This window comes from Gadus chalcogrammus, chromosome 12 (genome assembly GCF_026213295.1).
Source record: "Gadus chalcogrammus isolate NIFS_2021 chromosome 12, NIFS_Gcha_1.0, whole genome shotgun sequence".
NCBI classification, from domain to species: Eukaryota; Metazoa; Chordata; class Actinopteri; order Gadiformes; family Gadidae; genus Gadus; species Gadus chalcogrammus.
The window spans coordinates 29603203-29626843 of record NC_079423.1 but is presented as its reverse complement, the minus strand read 5'-3'; the positions used below and the strand labels follow the sequence as shown (position 1 = coordinate 29626843).

General features: G+C 47.3%; 1 protein-coding gene across 1 annotated transcript in view; it reads left to right on the top strand.

Annotated features, from left to right (window-relative positions):
* LOC130392810 (protein strawberry notch homolog 2-like) overlaps positions 1-23201 on the top strand; it is a 32834-nt gene extending 9633 nt beyond the window's left edge. The window contains exons 2-5 of the mRNA XM_056603302.1: positions 2587-2859; positions 4324-4412; positions 9255-9381; positions 23031-23201. Of these exons, the coding sequence (XP_056459277.1) occupies positions 2749-2859; positions 4324-4412; positions 9255-9381; positions 23031-23201 (498 nt within the window). The 5' untranslated portion in view covers positions 2587-2748. The remainder of the gene's footprint in view (positions 1-2586; positions 2860-4323; positions 4413-9254; positions 9382-23030) is intronic.
* Positions 23202-23641: the final 440 nt, after the last annotated feature.

The window sequence follows — 23641 nt, the reverse complement described above, 5'->3', positions numbered from 1 at the left end:
TTCAAGATATGTTGCCTTGCCTGACATTTTACTACTATTTTGGAGTTACCTCACTGCCTGCACAAAGTACTAGTAGTCACAGCGGTCAAGTCTTCTAAACCCCCTCCCTGCGCCCCATGTGGGAGTTTTAACACCCTAACCAGACAAAGCCACGTTGGCAGCCTCGGGGAGGGGGGCAGTGTGGTGGGGGGAGGCCTGTGTTTTGGTTGCGCATGTGTGTGTGTGTGTGTGTGTGTGTACGTGGTTTTGACGGGATTTGATTCTAGGTCAAACGTCTGTCTCAAACGCAGATCCACACTCGTGCACATGCGCACACACACACGCACACTTAAAGACCTTCTGAATTAGACCCTCGTGAACTCTATTAGGATTTATTACCATGGTTTTGTCCCCTGTGACCATGTCTGGCCCACGTTACTTCGAAGCCTTGTTTGGGGGAGAATAGACAAAGAACGATGGGGGGGGGGGGGGGGGGGTGGGAGGGAAGGATTTGATTAGTTTGAGCAGAGGGTGCGAGATTGACTTTACACAGACATCCTTTGTCGTGCCCAGCAAGCCTTGGAACAGAGTAGTTGGGTTTTAGTGGCCAGTGATGATGTAGGTTTGTTTCAACACTTGTAACTGTTCCAGACGTTTGGAACACCAGCTGGACATGGTTATTTGAAATGTGTGTGTTGTGTCTTTTAGGAGAAATTCTGAAACATCTAAAATGGTTGGTTTGTAGACTTTGCTTTTCAAGGTGAGTGAGTGAATGCAAAATGGGATATAATCAGATGGATTCCATGTTGTCGCATGAATGCGTGACGAAGAGGCCAGAGTCAAAGGGTCACGTGTAAGAAGTTACGTGTGTCAAGCGAAATAGTTCCTGGCAGCGTTGAAACCAACTGGAGGCTGTTCGTTCAGTGACGTATATGAGTGGCGTGATAATCAAATTAGTGGAAAGTACATCTCGACTTCAGCATTGAAGGAGGTCCAATAGGATGATGGTCTTGTCCATATCCGATGTTGGCCTTAAACATCTCCAGTATCCTAAATTCAATTGCTGGTACGAGAGGCCATCAGAGGGCCTCGATCAGTCCCTAAACTGTATTCCTCACAACTACCTAACACTTCTTCATAAGTAAAACCCAAATGCTTCTGAAGTGGCATAGATGTTTTTGTATTCATTTAGCATCAATTACTTCCATGATCATTTGTTTTGTCTTCCCGTTCTCAAACTACCCGCGAAGGCCGGGGGGAAGACGTAGAACAAAGTGCAGTTACGGCATACATTTGTTTTAATGAGTACAGCGATGAGACGAGTTGACGTCTGCTCAACCCAGCTGCTGGTTTTAAGGGAGAAAGAAATGGCAACACTGTTCTTTTATTCAACAATTCCCGTCATGGGTGACCTCTAATGCTTCGTGGGGAGAATAAATATCAGTGGCAAGCATCAGCATACCGGCCCTTTTGGGTCGGTCTGCCAAGTGATTAAAGAGCCCTTACGAACATAACCAAGTCAATTGTGTTGTTTCCTGAGATTTTTCTCTCAAGCTGAATAGATGATTGTTGGTGTGTACTGTAATTCATCTTGTGCAATATAACCAGTTCATCCGTTTAGCGGGCAACACACGCTTACATTGTTCGGTGCTTTCATATCATATCTGCTTCCACATCACAGCTGCGAAAATGATGCACGAAAAGAAAAAAAGGAGTCAAGCCATAATATTTCATGGCTGCTTTTCTTTTGTCCAATATTTCCTAAGATTAGATATTGTTTCTAGGTGGGTCTTGTGTGATGTTTTGCCGAATGTAATCCAGCGCCAAGATTCCCCCAGTTCTTGGCTCTTCCTCATTGCGAGCGTCTCCTGCTGTGGCGGTAATGAGTTCACTGATGGATGCACAGGCTTCAGGGATGTCAGACGACAGCAAGCTAATGACTGCCGTCACTCAAAACCAATTGGCTTCCTCCATTCTGCATTACAAACTAGCCCTCCGTTCAGCCGCATGCTCTGCGGCTGGATAAGGCGAGGAAGGGGGGAGGGGACAGTCACAGCAATGAATCAGAGTTGAGATTATGGATCTCAACACTGAGATCCATAATCTATTTTGTGCATTTCTTTGGATTCCTCATTTTTTAATTTTGATCCTTTTTTTTGTTTGTGGTATGGGATGAGCCCTTCGTCTGTGCCAGTGTTAGTGCTCTGTCTTGCAGAAGCATATATCTCTCAATGTATACTATTGCAGGTCTGGTGACGTCGCCATCCGGTGGCGTGACAGCGCCCTGATGGGAGATGAGTTGGGATGTTTTTCCTTCCTCCCCCTGTCTGGGCACAGCCTGCATCATGTCGCGCGTTATCTAAACGGAGAGAGCCCTGCGCTGACGTCAGTCTCATAGTTTCCCCTCGTCTGATCCTACAGCCAGATAAAGGAGGTCTTTAGAAACCTAGCCACTTGAATACTTTTATCTCCCACATGATTTCATAACTGCTCTCCCCAGACTCCCATTCCGCTGTGTTGATCCTCATCTTCTTCATAAACAATGTCGCTGTTAACATTTGCAATGTTTATTTATCTTCTTTTTTTTTTTTTGTCTTTTCTCTCTAGGTCATGAAGATTATTGGCCGTTAGACATACTTGCTCAGACGCAGAGCGTGTGTGTGTGTGTGTGTGTACGTACGTACGTGTGTGTGTGTGTGTGTGTGTGTGTGTGTTAGCCGGGCAGCAAGGATTTAGTCAGCTGGTGGTCATGTGCGGAGCTGCGGTCTGATGCCCACCCTCTCCTCAGCGTTGGCCATGGACGGGGACAATTACCTGCATCCAGAGGGCCCGCAGCTGGACGGCAGCCTCTTCCCAGCGGCCTCCCCCAACAACATGGAGGTGTGGTTCGGTTTCACTCATGTCTTCAGGCAAAGCTCAACATTACAAAGCAATGGTTCATGTATCAGTGTTTACCCCGGTCTTAGTCAAGGTGGTCAAGGAGCAGTATTACCGATGCATTATTTATCTTTATTTTTGGTACTTGATGGAAGTATGTTTTCTGTCCCTACGAGAGTTTTGTACTTAGTTAATGCATAAAAAAAAAAAAATTATGCATTGGTAGTCAAGGGGCGGCCCTATTGTAGTTAAGGCTGCCGCCTTCACCATACAGTGCTAGGGGAAACACTGATGTTGTGATAAAAGCACCAAATAAGGGAGATGTGTGGAATAGATATATTGGGAACAAAACAAGATATTGGGCCTTCACAAAGTGCATCCTGGTGGCTGTAGCAGTTATTTTGGAAAATGCAACGGCCATCAGAATCTCAATCTGCAGTGGCCCAATATCCAGATATCTTCTAAAAAAATCTATACAGATATATATTATGTACCAAATATATTTCACAAAATAAACAATAGTTTAGCTATACCGTCCCACTAATGTGTTATTGTGAATGTCATGTGTAAACTTTTTTGTGTTTACCGTAATTTTTTGACTAGGTAAACTATATTACAATGGCTCTTAAAATGTTGTTTGATACAATATTCATTCAGGATGCTGATGCTGATGATGATCTGAATGCTCTGAAATGGTATAGAAAAGCATGTAGCATAGTAAAGATGTGGTGAATGAAAGCTGCATATGCCTTGAGCTCCATTGCCGTTGTGTGCTCTAAGACGCACACACGTGTGTGTGTGTGTGTGTGTGTATTTAACGGTTCCCTCCCGTCGGTTGACGCCTGACACTAAAGGAAGTCGCAGAGAAAAGTGATATCTGCGTCGGTCGAGTGAACCTTTCTCTTCTGTCATCAATTCTAGGTGCTTTGTAAAACTCAAGACCCTTTGGAGCAGCGCTATGGTTTGAGGCTACAACAACATATGTTTCACACTCACAGCTTGTACCTAGCACTGTTGCAGTGAGGGTGACTCGGTTGCACATACAGGTCACAAACCCGGCGCTGTTATCCACTGTAGACCTTTGATGTACCTCATTTAAAGAGTGGACCCTCACAGAAGCACTTGGTGGTGTGGTGAATGGAAAGATCCTCCGTACGAACTAGGGCTGAACGATTTCGGGAAATGATCTAATTGCGACCGACACAACATTGGAAGCAGTTACCACATATAAACTGCTCTTTCCTTTAGGCCAGGCCTATGTGTTGAGATGAATCGGTAAATAAGAATCATACTGAATCTTACCGTTGCAAATCGCAACCTCTTGCGATTTGCAAATCCGTGTTCTAGTACATCGCGATGTCTGTTTGAATTAGATTAAAGGCTCAGCCCTAGTCCGAACGAGGTACCCTCCTGCGTCCACCTGCCGGCCCGGCTGACGCGTGTCTGTGTTGTCTCCTGCCTTTCCAGAGCTCTCTGTACGGCTCCGCCGGCCCCTGGCGCTTCTCCTCCCAGCAGGCGGACTACAGCGCGCACAGCCCTATGCAGTCTGGAAACCAGTAAGTTCACTCACACCTGCGGCGGTGGCATGTGTTCCCATGTTTAACTCGCACCTCGTTTAGCTCAGGCGGCAGACCTTATCTGTTACTTACAGGATGGAATGAGGTGTTATGCAATGTTTTTTTTTTGTTTTTTTTCTGCTGTTTTCTTACGGCGTCGACCTGTGGAGACTCAATATAAGTGACTGACGGCGTGAAAAGCCTATGGTACACATAGGCCCTGACATGAAACCACAGTGTATCACTAGCCCCGTCTGGTAACACTAGCCTGTTACCCAACAGCACTGTACTGTACTGCTTGTTCCGATTGTCCTGCGTGTATAAGCTCACTGTAACACTCCTGTGTTTAAAAACCTGTGGGAGGCATCCAAGGTCCTTTTATTAGATCGCATTCATTTCCTGAAGTAGGCGGCTTCGTGTCTGTCTTTCCAGAGGAGGCTGGGGAGGGGGGGGGGGGGGCATTGGGGGTAAATCTAAGCATCTGGCAACCTTGCATCCTTCTGTGGGCGTGTTGTCCAATGAGAGGGCACCCTGTTCTCATACATCCCTTATCCCTTTCCTCCCACTGTGTGTGTGTGTGTGTGTGTGTGTGTGTGTGTGTGTGTGTGTGTGTGTGTGTGTGTGTGTGTGTGTGTGTGTGTGTGCGCGCTCATAAGATTTATTTTTCATGACCTTAGCATAGAGAGCACACCCTGGACCCAGTGTAATTTTAGTTTGAATATAGGGGGGGATTGACCCTTAGATAGGTACTTCCTGTTGTTGTGATATACTATATTATATATTTGGTATACAAGTATTTGTAATATAATTAATTTATAACTGGGATTAATTTCTTGCGACACATCGCTTGATAATATTTGAGCTGAGCCCGTACACCATTTCTTATTTAATATCCAAATAAATATTTTACATTTCCTGTTGTGAAGGGGACTGGGACAATTTGAAAACGCCTGTAAATATCGTGTTGCATGAGAAAGAACACCGATTGCCTACCTAAAGAGAGTGCATGACGCAGTCGTCACACAGACGGAACGAGACGTTAAGCAGTGATCAGGAAGCCTTTGTTCCCACCCGCTGGTGTTTGGCCCTCTGTTGCTGCCTTCTCTTTGAACGAGGTGCGATGGCATGCAACGCAGCACGCCCAAAGCGCAGGCTGTGGTTTCCAAGCCGAGTCATAGCGAAATCTTCCGTCTGCGCTTCTCTTTATTGTTGTATCAATATTTTTTTTTTCTGCATCACTTTCACTCGACTTTCAAGGACCAAATGTTCTGTTTCTTCCGCATCACCACAAAAACAACAACAATAAGAAGACGACATATAGAACGGGGTGCGTGGTACGGCCACCGTGGACGTATCTTTATGATGTCAAACCGTTTAAGGCCGTCGTTTATCGCTAGTCCCGTGCCAATCTAGGCTGGGAACCAGACCTCTCTGGAGGGCTCGCATTTCGTTTTGGCTGTAGATAAGGTCTGGTTCCCCTCCAATAGAAAAAGATTTCTGCCCTGCACGTGATAGCCCGACCAATCACAGCTGTTTATCTAATGTGAGCCGGGCTAAAACCGAAAACGGACCAGAGGACCACCGAAGAGGCAGTTGTGACGACAACAAGTATGGCCGCCGCTGGTCAAGAACGGTCTGTCGATTCCGCTGTTGAGACCGTACTCAACGAACTGGACGCTATATCTTCACTAAGAGAAGAACAAACGACTACACCGACAGCTTTTGTTGAGAAGAAAGATGTCTTCCTTTCGTCGCTCACTGCCATTTCCCCCGTTTCATTAGAATGATTGGTTGTAGGCCTAGCCAATGGCGTCCAGAGGCAATTCGCCTGGAGATGCCCGGCCAGAGCCAATCCCTGAGAGGTATCAAAACGGGACTGCTCTATATATATAAACGTGTAGAGTGGCCAGATAAGGCATCTCTTGCTAGATTGAGTTATGTGGTACAGTGCCAATTCAAGTGATTCAATTAGAAGGAGCCAAAAAAAACGTTGCTGTTTTCTGAACGGTTGGGATCACATGACAACTATTATAGGAACCCTGAATGACCTAATAATGTTTTTACCCATTGTGTGTGTGTGTGTGTGTGTGTGTGTGTGTGTGTGTGTGTGTGTGTGTGGTGTGTGTGGGGTGTGTGTGTGTGTGTGTGTGTGTGTGTGTGTGTGTGTGTGTGTGTGTTTGCCTACGATACAGATGTTTTGTATCTAGATGATTTATATTTGCACATGAACAAGAAGAGCGATTTGCCATAGCCTAACTTGGTTGAAGTCCATTTGATGGACAGTATAAGACCTTGTAGATGTGTATTTATCTTCTGCATCAGAGAGCGAAAAAAAAAGAAGGAATTATCATGTTCAGATTTAGTCTAGTCATTATGGTCTGATATCGCAATTGTGGTATTGCATCAAAGTTTCAAGATTCAGGAAATATTTAGGCATTCAGAATTAGAAAGTTGCTAAATGCTATCATCAGTTTCCCTGATGCTTTCGAAAAGCCGGTAAAAATAACTCATTTTGGTTGGTGTGTATTTCCTCGTGATAGGAATTTACTCATATAAGACAACATTCATAACATACACCCCCTAGGGTTTAAACCTACAACCTTCCTACTGTGAGTTATCAGTGATTGCTGCTGGACCACCTGTCACCCTGTAGTAATGTCTGTAGTACTACAAGTGTTGTCTAGTCCCTACTGCCTTGGTTTGCGTTTGCGTAGGATGCACACTGACCAAATCCATCCCCTGGATAAACCCTCTTACTCATTTATTGTATGTTGAACGTCATTGCACCTAAAAATAGTGGTTAGCATTGTGTAGCGTCTTATCCTATCTGTTTTTGTTGCATGGGGGCAATGGGTTAACCTGGCGATTGTTAGTGTTGGCACTTGGTTCTATGAACATCCTCATTGTACCGACAGCTATGTATTGTTTCTCTTTCTTCTTTTGCTTTGGAGGAGAGCGTCTGCTAAATGCCCTGAATGTAAATGTAGATAGACGTGGTCTACTTCATCGTAGAGGATCTGTCGCTATGTACCATGGTTCATTATGTAACCCATAATTTTCCAATCGATCCGATCTTATCTTGCATTATATGAAAGTCCTTCTGATGTTAAACATTGGTCATTGTGGTGTAGACAACAATTTGAATGAAGAGACAACAAATGCAATAGAAATCAATAGCGTTACTCCTGATACGATATTTTTCCAACTGCATTCATAGCATATTGCTTTCAGCCAATCGGCTGTGTTAGTAACCCTGAGGATTTACAGTATATCTACTACACAGGATGTGTTCCTGCTAAACATTAACATCCTCATTAGGTGACTAAGCTCTAGCTGAGAAAAATGTGCAGCATTTATCCAAGATTAGACTAGATAAGTCATAGCTACAGTGTGATACATTTTACCTTTTAATTATCTTAATTTTGTCTGATCTTTTCCCTTCAAATGAATCTTTTCAGGATTTGTTGTAGTGCGATCGGTGTCCGTGAATCTGAATGAAGAGATTCAATCATTGTCCTTGGCATGGAATTTGAGTGAGCCAGGCAAAACGGGTGTAGCCTGCTCCTTGAGCGCTTTTTAGTTTTCCTTTTGCTTTGACAACCTTTACAGCTCATGCGCTGTTTTATCAGTCACACTCATAGTGAGCCTGAAAGAAACCGAAGCCTCAGAGGGGAGCTGTTAAACACGACTGTGTCATAGCTTAGCAACCACATTAAGGGAAAATGGTTGCAGAACGGTCGGCAGGAAACGCAAGCCAGAGCGACCCCACTGCTCGACAGAAGTCACCAGGTAGGTTATCTAAGTTTGGTCGTGGCGGACTAGCGAAGGACTAGTATCTGGACCGAGCTGAGGAAATGTAGAGCAGAGAGGCCTCCGTGGACGTCAAGAGGCACTGTTGGGCTTTGGATCCAGATGAGGGGTAGGAGGTTCTTCTTTGGGGGTTTGATTTAGTTGATTCATTATTATCCGCCTCTTGTTTTATCTGTCGCTAGGGTCACACATTGTTAATTTAACTTGACCCAAAGTGCTTCTCTTTGGATTGAAAATAAGAACAAATGGCAGCAGTATCGTGTTTGAGACATTACAGGAAATGTGGCGGTGGGAGACTACACAATTATTTATGGATCGAAACCAGACCAGGAGTCAAAGTCCTGGAACCTCGGTGACGCGAGGGCACAGTAAATCGGAAGATTGGGAAGACGTTTCGACCGCCTTCTTGCTTTCCCACTACTATGCCCGGTGTTCCGGAGGTGTCTCTTTTGAATCTTTAGAACCAAATATTTTAAACAAGGTATCAATGTTGTCATTACAATGTCTCCTCCCTCCTCTGGAAATCACTGGCTGCTACCACCTCTTTGGATTGTGCTTTGGATTTAAGATTTGGCGGTAATGTGTTAGCAGAGCTAGGAGTGAATGTGTGTGCGTGTGTAGTTGGCTATTTTTACTGGAATGCTGCATTTGAAGTAGACAGCCAGTGTCCAAATGGCCTGGTAAATAATACATGATTCTTGAAGTTTGGACTTCTCTTGAACACCCTAGCCGAGGCATCACCGATGCAGCAGGGAGTGTACTGTTCCCACAGAGGACCATTCCTAGGGCCGGACAGCTGTTACTTGGCAGCTCCACTACTTGCAGTCACAAGCGACTGGCCCCATCCCCACCCCTGGCCACACCGCGGCCCCCGGCTCTGCTGTGCATATGACTGGCCATTCTGCTGTTGCGTAATGCGTCTGCAGAGCCATATCGATGTTTGAGCGCTGGACCGTTCCCGCCCGAGTCACACTGTTCAGAATGGACAATTGAATCCTAACGGCGCCCTCTGCCCTCCTCCCGCCCCGCCAGGCAGTACCACCTGAACAACAGCAGCAGCAGCACCACCCCCACCCCGGACGTCAACATGGACATATACCCCGGCTTCCCGCTGGACTTCAGCGGCATCAACCTCCCGCGGAACGGAGACTTCTCCCAGGTAGGGTGTGCGGGGGGGAAAACAGACGTGTACACACACGCACACCTACACCTACACCTAAACACACACACACACACAAGGTTCTCTCTCTCTCTCTCTCTCTTCTCTCTCTCTCTCTCTCTCTTCTCTCTCTCTCTCTCTCTCTCTCTCTCTCTCCCTCTCTCTCTCTCTCTCTCTCTCTCTCTCTCTCTCTCTCTCTCTCTCTCTCTCTCTCTCTCTCTCTCTCTCTCTCTCTCTCTCTCGTAGTCCTCCAGCAACACCCTCATCATGGGACAGACAGACAGACAGACAGACAGACGGAGGGTCCCAGAGCTCTGATGCAGAGTTTGTAGCGTGCATCAGTTGCCCTCAATGTCTCCCACGATATACTTTTTGGCCATTTCCCCTTTTTCCGGAGAATCGTGCAATTCTAGTGAACAACCTTGGGTCACGATTCTTTGGAAATCCTCCTCCTCCACTTGGCCTCAATGCTGGAAGTGAACCCTCCCAATGTTTCCCTTCACTTGGTGTGACGGCAACTGTAAGCAAAAGACCCCTACAGCATTTGCAATTGGTTTGTACCGCTATGTTCACCCGAGTCAGCTGGGCCCAATGAGAGTCGCGTGGAAATGAGATTATTCCAATATCACAGATCAGCGAAGCCTAGGGCTTATTTGAGTGTGGATATGTCCCATCCCAGAACCACACTAAACCCCCCCCCCCCCCCCACTCTGGATCCAGCAGTGTTGATGAAGCCCTTGTAAAAGGGGCCGGTTAGAGCCCCCCTTCCCCCCGCTCCCGTTCAGCCTGTCAAACACGACTCGCTCAACGCTAAATAATGCATAGAGCGTGGTGTGGCGAAGCTGCTGAAAATCATGTCGCAGGATTGTCGATAGAGGTTTTACCCGGCGACATTTGCATGTGTTCTAATTAGGTCGGGGTCCGTGCTGGATTGGATTCGACCGTGGGATTTCAGCATGTCATTTAAAATCGGAAGACGGAAAAAAGATGCACAGCCGAAAGACTTATGTGCTCTGGTTGTCCAACCACGTGGCTAGTGTTGAGCCTAATGATTCACTGGGGACAGCCCTAGCCCTCTATACACTACTGTGTCAGCCATGTCACAGTTTCAGGTCGATTCTCAAGTGGTACTACTCAAGCCTCATGGGTTTGTCTAGTTAGGTGTGCTTTCTCCTGACAGCTGTCATTCACACGGCCTAGTCTAAATTTGAGCTTTGCTTTTTAACTATTTATTATTCATGACTGCCTGACAGTGGAGAGGAGGAAGAGGTGTGTCTGTCTGTCTGTCTGTCTGTCTGTCTGTCTGTTGTCTGTCTGTCTGTCTGTCTGTCTGTCTGTCTGTCTGTCTGTCTGTCTGTCTGTCTGTGTCTGTCTGTCTGTCTGTCTGTCTGTCTGTCTGCTGTCTGTCTGTCTGTGTGTGTGTGTGTGTGTGTGTGTGTGCATGCGCGTGTGTGTGTGTGTGTGTGCATGCGCGTGTGTGTGTGTGTGTGTGCATGCGCGTGTGTGTGTGTGGTGGTTTCATTAGCATCTGGGTATTTTTCCCCACACATTGGTATTCTCCTGGCCTGCTCGTGTGTGTGTGTGTGTGTGTTGTGCATCCTCAGCTGTTCCCGCCGGTCATAAAAACCCTTCGACATGTACGGCATGCAGAAAAAAGTGTGTCATGGGGTCAGTGTGACTCTCCACGCTTTGGCGCAGTCCCACACACACACACACACACACACACACACAGGAATTTTTTTCCCAGCTCTCTTCACTCCCCCCTCTGTTGCTCTCCGTGTTACGGCGGCTTCTCCCTGGACACGTGTGCGTGACCTGTCCTCCTGGTGGACTGGGCCCTGCCGCTGTGTTGCTCTGCTCAGGCACAGGGCTCTTTCCGGTTTCTTTCTGCGAGGGAGCGAGTGGGCCTTTTGTCCTGCCTTTCATTTATTATTATTTTTATCGCTGTGTTTTTATTTTTGAGCAAACAGAATGGGGCTCTTCTGGGATCTCCTTCTTGTGATTGTGTGGAGTGACGCTGTCGTGATAGGCCTTCAGCCTATCACTTAGCCTATCATTAAGTGATTAATCAATTATTAGTTATTCATTACTGTTGGGTGTCTCTGCCTTTAACTCAGGGAGTGCCTGGTCATATAACTAGGGCCGCTTGATTATGGGAAAAATCATAATCATGATTATTTTGGTCAATATTGAAATCACGATTTTTCAAACGATTAATTTTGTGATCGTTTGACGCTAAAATCGAAATCGCAAACAAAATTTGATTAATCGCCCAGCCCTTCATGTAACCCCTATACGCAAACTGAAAAATCACATCTTTGAGTAGGCTGAATGGGTGCTGCCCATTTCAGGTGGTAATTGCGTGTGTTTTCTGGTGGCGGTGTTGTCATGGATTCACAAGCCAAACGTAAATGCTTGATTTCAAATGGTAGTGAAGCAATGTAAAGCGCTTGGTGTTCTACAGCGGGTGAGATGCCCAGATTACCTATCCCCTAACATGTTCAGGCTCTTGTCATTATCCCTGCATCGCTGGAGGTTGTTCGGTTAGCCCTCGACGGGAACACGCCAAGCTACTTTGTTTGACGCACGCTAGCAGCTTTGTCTTACGCATGCTAACTGAGCGACACATGCTTCACTTCCTGTTTACAGCCAAGATGGGGCCGATTGACTACATGCCAATTACAATCTGTAATGGATGTGAACAAATGTAATAAATGGTGAATGACACACACACACACACACACACACACACACACACACACACACACACACACACACCACACACACACACACACACACACACACACACACTGTATCATTCATGCGATATTAACGTATCAAGTAATAACAAACAGTCCTATGTTGAACTTTCCCATAACGAGCACCTTGCTGAACAAACAATCTTCCCTGCATACGCATAAATGTGTGGTCTTAATAAAAGAAAAAAAAAACCTGCAGACTGCATTCACCGAAAACACACGCACAGCCACCAGATCCACATTCTCCTGCCTTATCTTTTGGACTTGTGAAACTTGCTCTCCCCCTGTTCCAACAGTGGAGACGATGTCACCCGCGGGACTGTGATTACATTAGCAATGCAAATGCTAATGTCGCTGCTTTTTTTTTTTGCAATTACACTCGCTGTTTAAGCCTCTCTGTGGCCCACTATGCAATTTAGAGGAAAGGCTTTGTGGGATGGGGATGGGGGGTCTGGGAAGAGTGATTTGTCCACGGTCCTTGTGATTGGGAAGCCTTACTTCAGCAAAACGTAATCAACTAACGCTATCGAGGGCTACAAAACCTGGGAACTTATCAGTGGTTGCCCCCGACTAACCCCAATGAGGCTGGTTTCTAACCCTGGCAAAATGGCCTCATATTTTGGTCGGCCACAGAATTATCTTTGTCTCCCGTTTCTATCCCTGTGACACGGAAGTTTCTTGCATCGTGAGAAGGGGGCCAGAGTTGGAGGCTGGGTAGAACTTCCCCAACTGTTTTATTATTTTTATTTCCGTGCATATTTGGTTTTGAAGGAGATTTTGTTTCCGTAATGTGTAGACTAACTGTGGTCAATACCTCCAAGGAAGTCAGGGAATATAAATGTGGATCAGGTTCTTAGGCTTGTGTAGCATTTTACCATCAGGTGGATCTTTATTATCTTGGATGGTGATTTTTTATCACCACTTCCTTGAACGGTTGTTGTTATTACGAAAGATATATATTTTTATATAAGTTCTTCCTTTTGTGTGTGTGTGTGTGTGTGTGTATATGTGTGCGCTACCGTGTGTGTGTTGCCGTGTGTGTGCCCGCGTGCGTCCAATAAGAAAGCGAGGCTCTCTCAACGCCATGATGGGTGGGACTGGCAGGCCCGTGTCGGAGGAGAATGGGCGATAATTCGATCCCCCTCCTCCCCAATAGCCCTCCATCTCCCTGATGAGCACAGGCATGCAGGCGCGCGCGCCGCCGGTTCCGCTCATTCGAATCTCAGCATTCCCACTCATGATGACACCATGCACCCGGGCGCCGCTCTGTCTAGGAGCCAGCTTCACCCCCTCAGCCCAGGCCAGTGTGGATGGACATTACAGCCCAGCGGTGCCCCACCGGACCCAGCACCGTGTGTTCCTGGAAGCCGGGGCGTGTGCGAATTGACCCATCCTTGGTGGGATTATCCCAAAACCGGAAAAACGGGGCGTTTCATTTGTCACTAAATAATAACATTTGGGAAAATCTCAAGTTGCGACACGGGCTCCGACCCGCGTCTTATGGTTGTTTACATTAACCGCTCCGTATTCGATTTCCCAGAATGCCTTCCCCCACTCCTCCCCCGCCCTCCAAGTCTCCACTTCCTGTTATCAGGAATGGCTATTTGTTATGAGGTATAAAGTGTTATGATAACCATATTCATCAAAATTACACAACACCGAAAAAACCTCGGGTGAGTGAACTCGCTAACGTCTTCGGTGAAATAATTTCTCATGACTTGAGTTTTTTTTAAAGATATTCCTATCTCCATGACGACCTCTGGGTCGACGCTGGTTGTGTGACGCGTTGGCAGTTGAAACATGAACAAGAAACCTCATCGCAAAATCATGGAGAGATTAACAACTCCCTTCCAACAAATTCCCTCTGTCCAGCTGATCCTTTGGGTGGATATTTGAGATGGTTGACATAGATCAGCATAAGTGCGTATTCCCTGTGATCATTATTACAGGGCCTCTGTTCTAAGTGAGCCTGTGTTATTATTATTCGTATAATCATTGCGGAGCCACAGCCTGCCACACACATAAGGCAGAGGCAGGGGGCAAAAGAAGGCACAAGGAACGGCAAAGTATATCTCTCTAAATGTCTTGATCATTAAATAATGGGCCCTGCCCATTAAACGGCAGCGTATGAATATCGGCAGAGTCAAAAGCGCACCACTGTTTATACTACAAATGCGGTTGAGTTACACCATGTACAGTAAAACGGACCTGACTGCCAGTAACTCTAGTCACTTACCAACAAAAGCATCATTTCCTGAAAGCTCCTCCCATTCTCCCTCCCTCTTCTCCCCTCCCCTTCGTGATTCTCTCTCTCTCTCTCTCTCTCTCTCTCTCTCTCTCTCTCTCTCTCTCTTCTCTCTCTCTCTCTCTCTCTCTCTCTCTCTCTCTCTCTCTCTCTCTCTCTCTCTCTCTCTCAGGAACTAGTCCACAATGCAAATACCTGGCTGTGGCTGTGGATCAGGAAGTTGAGGGCTCGTGGTGTGGTGATTGTGTGCGTGCCAGAGTGAATGGGTAGAAGCAGCGTGGGTTGTTCTGTACCTGCGAGAGTGTGCTTCAGCTAGGACCAGACAAAGGTGTTAAAGGGGTAGTGAGAGCGCAGTGTTTTTCGGTGGGAGGAGGACCCCAGCTGATCAGTGAATATCACCCTGACCCACCCATGGAAGGAGCTGTCGCACGCAGAGACTCAAGGTGAACGAGGACTCTATGTGCACTGAAGCCCTCGGACCCATGTCTCTCATGCAGATCTGGAGCAAGTTGTATTCACAGCTGGGACGGCCGCTTCCCAAGGTACCCGAAGCGCTGGCTTCTTCTGTTACTCTGCATCGTTGGTGGCTGTGAGGTTAAGCGCTATTGGGGGTTTACTGTGGACTTCATTGATTAGTTGACGAGCGCTGCTCTTGTCTGAATTTAGTCAATGTCTTTGTCAACGATCGACTGTAGTTTTGCTGTCTGTTATTACGTTTCAATGTATTAATTAAAACTAGGCCCTTACTAAACCACTATAGATTTGTGTGATTTCTGGATTGCGAATTCAAATTGAGTGACATTCCAGTGATTTAAGGAGATATCTTTCTGGTAATATTCTAAATGCTAATCCTTCTCAAAGGATGATGTGTAAATGTTGTTAGTTGTGGCGCTGTAGCATTACATAATCAAGTACATAATCAATCTATACAAATGTATAGGACAGCATGACATTGTGAATTTGTTATGTCTTAAGCTACTGGCTCCTTTTTTTTTTTTAGGGCTGGGCTTTGTCATTTATGCAGTCATTGTTTAAGTATACTTTTCCCTTCATTGTTCATTGGAAAATGATGGGTGACAAGTGATGAGCAATTGTAACACTATCAAACAACTTCGGGACATTAAACTTAATTTGGCTTTTTTTTGAGTTAAAAGGAAATATCAATGTGTATTCTATAATATTATTTTCCTAGCAGCTTCTCTGTAAGCCATCTCGCTAAAAGGGCAGCCCTTTAGTCACCCCGTAGGCATTCATCTGCCCTAATTTCAGGGAACTATGACCAATGGCTCTGCCTCATGCTATGCTATCTTCCAGTAAGTGCTACAACTTGATAGCTGCTCATGTCTTTTCCCCCGGTATTATGTTGTGTGTTCCAGGAATACAGCTGTTTGGTTTGTTCCATGATACTTGGCAATAATGAACTCATACGCTGCATACGATTTTTTTTTTTATACAGAAGCCTAGATATTGCCTCGTGGTTACACAGTTACATCACTGATTCGGCTTGTATTGCACGTCCAATGCAATCTGTGTTCCAGCAAAACAAGGGAAATCAGCCCACGTTGATTTTCCCCATCGCCACATTTTCCCGGCATCACAAGGTCCGTTATCCGGTGTGTCAAGCGGGCGTTTATACCGGTTCTCTTGTTTTCACTGACGTACAAAGTGCGCTCAGCGTGTGTATCTCGACTATAAACACGCACGTAAACACACTTGTTTCCACTCCGGGCTGCGAGCGCCACAGCACCACTCTGGCTCGGCCAGGAAGGCCCATCGAGTGGCTTACGGGAAGGGGCCGAGCGACGGAGACGCAGGCGAGAGGCGTAGGAGGGGGGAGCGCTGATTAAACATGGAGGGAGTAAAACGGTGGAGGTTAGGTCAATATCGTAAATTAATAAAGAGGTTCTTTAACGTGATTTAGTGGGGGCCGATGTCGCTCATCGTCGAAGAACAGTGGGAAGCAATGAATATGCGGTGCACCTGTCAACGGGTCTTTTAGTGTGCTTCGATTGTAGTCTACGGTTACGGGCGGCGGTCGTATTAATCCAATACATTCAGCTTATCACTCCCACGCGTTTGTGGTGGGCTGCCATTGCCTGGCTTTGTCTCAAGCGATGTTGAATTAGTTTTGTCTCTTCACATGTTTATCGTTTCCATGGCTACTAAAAGACCACCCTGCAAACGGGACTGTAACTGGCCCATAATAACCATGTCGAAGGAGATGTTTGATGGATGGGGCTGGTTGGGTGTGACTTCTGGGGCCTGAAGCTAGAAAAAGTATGCTCTATTTTGTAGCGCGCCATGGTAAAACGTCATTACTCAAAGTCAAATGAAAAACGATAACTAAGTTACTGATGACTATGTTAAGAGAAGAAGAGAATGGCATATTTTTTCTTAAAAAAAAGATACAAGTTCATGTATTTATATGAATATATCGTTGCCGCATGATTTATATTCTATCAGTTGGCTTCGAGCGTCACTGCTTTTACGGGAAATCTCCCTCAGACACCCCCTCCTTCCTGGTTCTGTGGTTGCACCTCATTCTTTTATTTTTTCTCTATATCGTACCATAACTTTGAATACAATGCTGGCAAGTTAACCTAATTGAGACACGACCTGCCCTACACCAGCACATCTGAACGGCCCCTGCCACAGGTGACTTCCTCTTGGCAGAAGATTCCCTCCCTCTCCCTTTCTCCCTCTCCCTTTCTCCCTCCCCCTCCCCTCTCGGGATTTGACGTGGCTGTGTTGCGGTTGGCGCGTGAGCCTGTGAACATGTTGATACGTCTGAGGTCATCAAGCGTGTAATGAAAGCCCATCATGTCTCACTGTGTCAACGTCAGAGCCGCCAGAGCTGCGTACGCGTTCTTCTGTTGTGCAATGTGTTCTTATTTATTTTGGCCGAATTTTTCCACACACGCGCCCCCCCGTGAGGGCCGGCACACCTGGCCCTGGTTCAGCGACGTTCCAAAACATTTCCAATCTTTGGAAAGTTCCAGGGGGTCGGCCTCCGGCAGTCAGATGTCCTTGGCCCCGTTTCCTCCGAGCGGGCCGGACACGCAGGCTCCCACGGAGGGAGATCTGTCGACAGGGTCGGGCGGCCTGACTGCTGTGGTAAGAGGCCGGTAACGCAGGCCTTCAGTGGAGCTCTGTGGACTGGGCCGGGCTGGCTGGCTGGTTGGTATGGTAGGAGGCCGGTAACGCAGGCCTTCAGTGGAGCTCTGTGGACTGGGCCGGGCTGGCTGGCTGGTTGGTCTGGTAGGAGGCCGGTAACCCAGGCCGCCAGGATCCAGGACAGGAAATGCTGGTCTTCTTTTTAGTTCTTCATTTCTTTTGTATTTGTATCTTTTTCTGCTAAAGACCACTGCGGTCTTTGAGATCCCCAATGACTGCCAGCATAAGATCACACACAATATATTCTATTTGATGTGTCCTTAACCTCTTGCTATGCTTTAGTATACACTCCTCTAAGAACAGCCACGCGTGTGGACTCCACCGTGTAAACACTGCAGACGTCTTGATGAGAATGGAGTTGGCTGATCTGTGTTGCCAGCTGTGGGATTGCAGCTGTTGTTGTCGTAACGCACTCGTTCAAGAAAATAGACTGATCTATCTTTACAAGTTAAAGGCTTCGCGAGAAAAGTCTTATATTAGGAATTTGATTATTTTCATATAGAGTATGATTCTCATAATAATTGGAGATAAATTGCAGAATTGACATTATTCGTTTTCTTTATTGTTTTTAACTAAAAGATCTAGTATAATTGATGGATTTGGTTTAATGGATAAACCTATAGGTTAGCTCAACACAATTTCATTGTTGTAGATAACCTGGAGCAAATTATGGCCACTATGCCCATAGAGACAGACAGACAGGCTTTGTTGACAATCTGGACAGCTTCACCAGCCGGCCTCTGGGAATGGCCTGGTGTTCCTCAGTTAAAAAGGGGGTTGGGTAAAAACACACACGCACACACATAGCGTGACTTGACAGTTGCACTAAGTGCGGCCCCCTGATCCGTACACTGTGTCATATTATATTACACTGATGCCAAACTATGGCATTCTGTCTGTCTCGCCGACACGCTGCTTTTATTAGCTGGGATTCTCTTAGCTTGCGATTTATTGCCGCTGAATTCCGGATTTCAAAGCAACTCCTGCATGTTCCACACATATTTAAGCGTGGGTACTTTCAAGAGCTGGGGATGATGCAATGGCTGTTGGACGTATTTTGGCTGCAGCAACCCAAACTGTTTGACGAGAACGGTGTGACTATAGTTCGGCTGGTTGTATCACAGCTTAACATCAGATAGGTGTTGCCTAAACACACCTTGTGAGGATTTGCGATTAAGACAAACAAGGAAACGATTGGTCAAATGCAGAACTCGGTACGGGAACACCGTGTCACTTCCGTTAAACAAATTATTTGCCCCACACCTGGAGTGAATGTTTCCAGGGGAGAAGGAACGTCAAGCAAATAGCGAGGGCAGGATGTTGAAAACCAGGAAAAGGGATTGTGGGTTAAAGAGGAGTCGGGGAGAAAGGTCATTTGTTGTGCGCGTGTCATCGTGCATGTTCAAAAGTATTGGGAGGTGGGAGGTGGTGGTGAGTGTGGCTGTGTTTCCCGACCCTTGGAGATGCAGCCTAGCTAACCAGTGTGTAGGAGGGGGAATCCCAGTGGGCTCTGGCTGCGCTCCACTCTGGTGGGCCAGCCCTCTGGCCAGGCTGCAGGCAAACCACAGCCAGACTCTGTCGCTGTCTCCCCGTCTCTCTCTCTCTGGCTCTGTCGCTGTCTCGCTGGCTCTGTCGCTGTCTCTCGGTGTCTCGCTCTCTCTGGCTCTTTCTATCTGGCCCTGTCTCTCTGGCTGTGGCCCTCTGGCTCTGTCGCTGTCTCTCTTTCTCTGTCTCTTTTGCCGTCTCTCTCTCTGTCTTGTGTCTCTGGCTCCTTCGCTGTCTCTCTGTCTCTGCTGCTGTCTCTCTCTCTCTGTCTCTCTGGCTCTGTCGCTGTCTCTCGGTATCTCTCTCTCTCTGGCTCTTTCTCTCTGGCCCTGTCTCTCTGGCTGTGGCCCTCTGGCTCTGTCGCTGTCTCTCTGTCTCTGTCTCTCTGGCTCTGTCGCTGTCTATCTGCCTCTCTGTCTCTTTCTTCCTGCTGGAGGGATGGGAGGAGAGGTTATCGGGTTCAAACGGATACGGCCCAAGGGCTGGGCAATGCAAAAGAATAATCCTTATTTATTTTTTCTCTGCTGAATGAAAGAATTAGTCTTTTGCTTTTATTTAGAACCTAAATGTTAGTTGTTCAAAATGGATGTTTATCTGAACGTCTAAACCGATTTTTAAACATGGCCCAAATAACGTCGGATACGTCTGTGGGAGAAACGGGGACGACAATAATTGCCTTATCACCCCGGCGCTGTTAAGTCCTCGGCTCTGTGGCTCGTCTCCCGGTACTGTAGTCGTGTAGATAACAGGCGAACCCATGCAGGATTTACAGGCAACAAGGACGTCTGCTTGTAGAACAACGGAGCTCCTTATCTCCAATTTAAAACACTGCAGAAGTTATGGGATCCCTCAGACCAATCAACAACTTGTCCCGCGCACGGTGACCGTAAACGGCCGTCCTTGGGAGTCGTTTTTAGGGAGGTTCTGAAGCCGCCCTCTGCAACACAATCTTCCCCCTGGCTAATTTATCTTTTTTATATTTTATATTAATAAATAGAACCAGTGTGTGTCCTGATGCCGTCTTCCTCATCACTAATCCACCAACTCAGCCCTCCCTTCCTTCTCGGTGTGATTAAAAGCCAGGGACTCGCCCCGAATGAAGTGTACACACTTCCATGGAAATATCCACCATAAAGTGAACGGGATAGATAGCAAGGCTAGACTTCCTTGTACGGGGATGCATTGGCTTATCACGGACGCTTGTTTCACAACTGCTGTCTGCATGGTATCAGCGAACCAGCTGCTGCTCTGGTTGGTGCCCCCTGCTTCCTTGGTCAATGTGCGCACACTCAAAGCTCACCGTTCCTTCTTCCAAGGCAAGGTCAAAAACCTATCCTGTGTTGTGTGTGTGTGTGTGTGTGTGTGTGTGTGTGTGTGTGTGTGTGTGTGTGTGTGTGTGTGTGTGTGTGTGTGTGTGTGTGTGTGTGTGTGTGTGTGTGTGTGTGTTAAAACGAGTATATGTGCGCCAGCAGAGGAAGGAGACGTGCAGCATTGGGAGCCGTTCCACACGGGGCCGCTGTGAAAGGGGCCAGATTAGCATCAGAGCGGTTTGAATGTGGGCCTTATCTGGGGCCAGCAGAGCCAGGAGCACAACGCCCGGCTGTCTGGAGAACAAATGCTGCTGCCGCGGTGACTCTGCCCGGTCGTTTATTATGGACCGAGGAAGAGACCGTAGACGGGGTTTCGCCCTGTGTGCTCTCGTCGCATTTTCTGACACTTTTAATACCAGAGAATGATTAGTATGTGTGACTTTGTTTTGCTCAGTTTTGCTCAGCAAGGTACAAGCAAGGTGTTTTCTGTAGTGTGTGTGTGTGTGTGTGTGTGTGTGTGTGTGTGTGTGTGTGTGTGTGTGTGTGTGGTGTGTGTGTGTGTGTGTGTGTGTGTGTGTGTGTGTGTGTGTGTGTGTGTGTGTGTGTGTGTGTGTGAGAGACCTTGATTAGCAGAAGAGCTGACGGAACGGTTCATTTAACCTTTAAGAGTAACCCTCGAGTGACACGCCCACCTTTTATAACGGAAAGATTGACACTTTCCTTCCGAGAATATCTCACACCCAGGTGTAAAACGCGCAATCCACCCCACAGAATCGTATGCGTGTCTTCCCCCCCCTTGTGCAGAGCAGAGCGCTGATGAGTCAGGTTGAACGCTGTCCGTTCGCCCGAAATCCCCCATCTTAACCCCCAGAACCCCATGAAGAGAGAGACCAGGAGTGTGTTGCAGAGCGAGACAAGACTGTCTTGTCTTATTTTTTTTCTTCTTCTGGGAACACTCTGTGTCCCAGCCAGAGCAGACACCCCATCAGGCTGTCTGCAGGGCAGAACAACTGGGATAGCCTGATTCCACAACTCATGTCTGTTCTTGCCCTTGCCTCAGAAAGCATATATAGAGTTAGCGATGGAGGGAGGGAGAGGAGAGGAGAGTTGGGGGATGGTAGTAAGCACTGAGCCTCCAGCAAATTCACGCTAGCCAAATATTGTACACTTTCCCTTGGAAAAATAGCCTAGCCTCCCCCCGCATTGTCACAAAACACACACAAGCTAGTGCCCTTTGCCTTCTTGTTTCTTACCCCAGATAACCGGCAGTGTATGCGTTTGTGTGAGAACTCTGTTTATCTGTCGTCGTCGTCCCCCCCCCCATTCACGCTGATACGGCCGGCCCCTTCTCTCGTGACTGGGAAAGGGTTTTCACAGGAAACTGTGAGTAATTGTTAACAGGCGCTGCGACCAGTCTCTTCACGGCATGTTGTTATGCGTAAAAATTAAATGAACGATTCTCTAGTTATTTCCAAGCAGTTGCTCTTGGAGTTCGTTTCCTTTTTGCAGCTTGGGTACAGGGTTGGCTATATTTAGGCTGTTTTATGTACCTGAATGGCTTTATGTTGGTGTAGAAGGGTAACGTTAAGTACTGTTCTGCCAGAGTAGGCACTGAGGCCTCTACTGAGTTGGTACCAATGCAGGGGCAAGTTAAATCCCTGGTGCACTAAAAACTAATTTATGGTCTTTTAAACGGTTTGGCTGGAATACCGGGGTTGTGTGAACCTCTGCACATGGCCTGAGGAACAAACCCACTGGCATACCACGGAACCACACACACATACTTACACACACGCAAACACACACTTACACAAACACACTTATACACACAGACAGACATTGATGATGCATCCTCCTCTGGGTTTGTCCTGTGTTTTGTAACCCCCCTACTGCCCCTCCATCCTGCTCTCTGACTGGTCTGTGTTTACAGGTCTCAGGGGGGGGGGGGGGCCCTCGGGAGCCTAGATAAAAATCATGGCACGCTAAGGATGGGAAAGGGCACGCCATGAAAGGAAAAAAGAAAAAGAAGAAATACACACTTTGTATGCACACATCATAAACACTCACACGCACAGCAACACGCACAACCCGTCTCCTATCGCCGTGTGTTCCCGACCCCCACACTTCTGCTTTTTTATTCACATTCACACCCCTGGCCCGTCAACGTGTGATGGGTCGGCCTCCTTGCTGGGTGGAGGGTACACCTTGTGGCCTCCGAGCCCCCCCCCCCATCCCTGTCTCTCTCTCACTGCACATGCCTAAATGGGACGAGAGAGTGGTGTATATAGCGTTTTCTCCCAGCTGTTTGGTATGGTAATTTGATGCAGGGAGGTGGAGGAGGCGTGGGGCAAGAGAGAGAGGGAAAACGGAGCGAGCTAAAGGTGCATGGAGGATAGGAAATGGAGCCCGTGAGATTGTTAATGGTTGTTTGAACATGTGGAGCTTATTGTGTTGCTATGAATTCTGGATCTATAAAGCAGTGAATTATTTATTTAATCCGCCCAAAAGATGCACCCACCCCTGGCTCACTTCTCCTCCTCCTCCTCCTCCTCCTCCTCCTCCTCCTCCTCCTCCTCCTCCTCCTCCTCCTCCTCCTCCTCCTCCTCCTCTCTCCAGGACCTGTCCTGCATCGATGATCTCTCCACCAACTCCCTGTTCTCGTCCCCGGCCGACTCCCTGTCCGAGTACACTGACACGGCAGGCCCTTCATCAGGCAAGGACAGCCTGGCCTCTGGTGCCCACATCTGTGTGGACGTCAACACATACCCTGCCAGCCCCCGCAGCTAGCCAGACCATCTCGGTAGGTCCGAAACCACGCAGCACAGACACATGCACAACGCTGACGCACACGTTACACCACATATCTAGGGTGCACGCACATGCATGGCAGTACACAAACGATACAGCACACAACACACACGCGTACGTACCAACACAGCACATAAATAAACACACTCAGCACACACACACACACACACACACACACACACACACAAGCACAAACACGCAAACACACACACCACCACACACAACACCACACACACAACACACACACACAGTGAGGCATGGATACATTACAAAGAATGTCAACACTAGTGTTGCCGTCATGCAGTGATCACTGATCTCCCTGTCTCTGTTTGTCAGTTTGTCTGGCTATCTTAAACTCACACAGATAGACACCCCCAGTTTGTACAGCTTGCGTTTATTTATTTGGGTATTAGAACGAC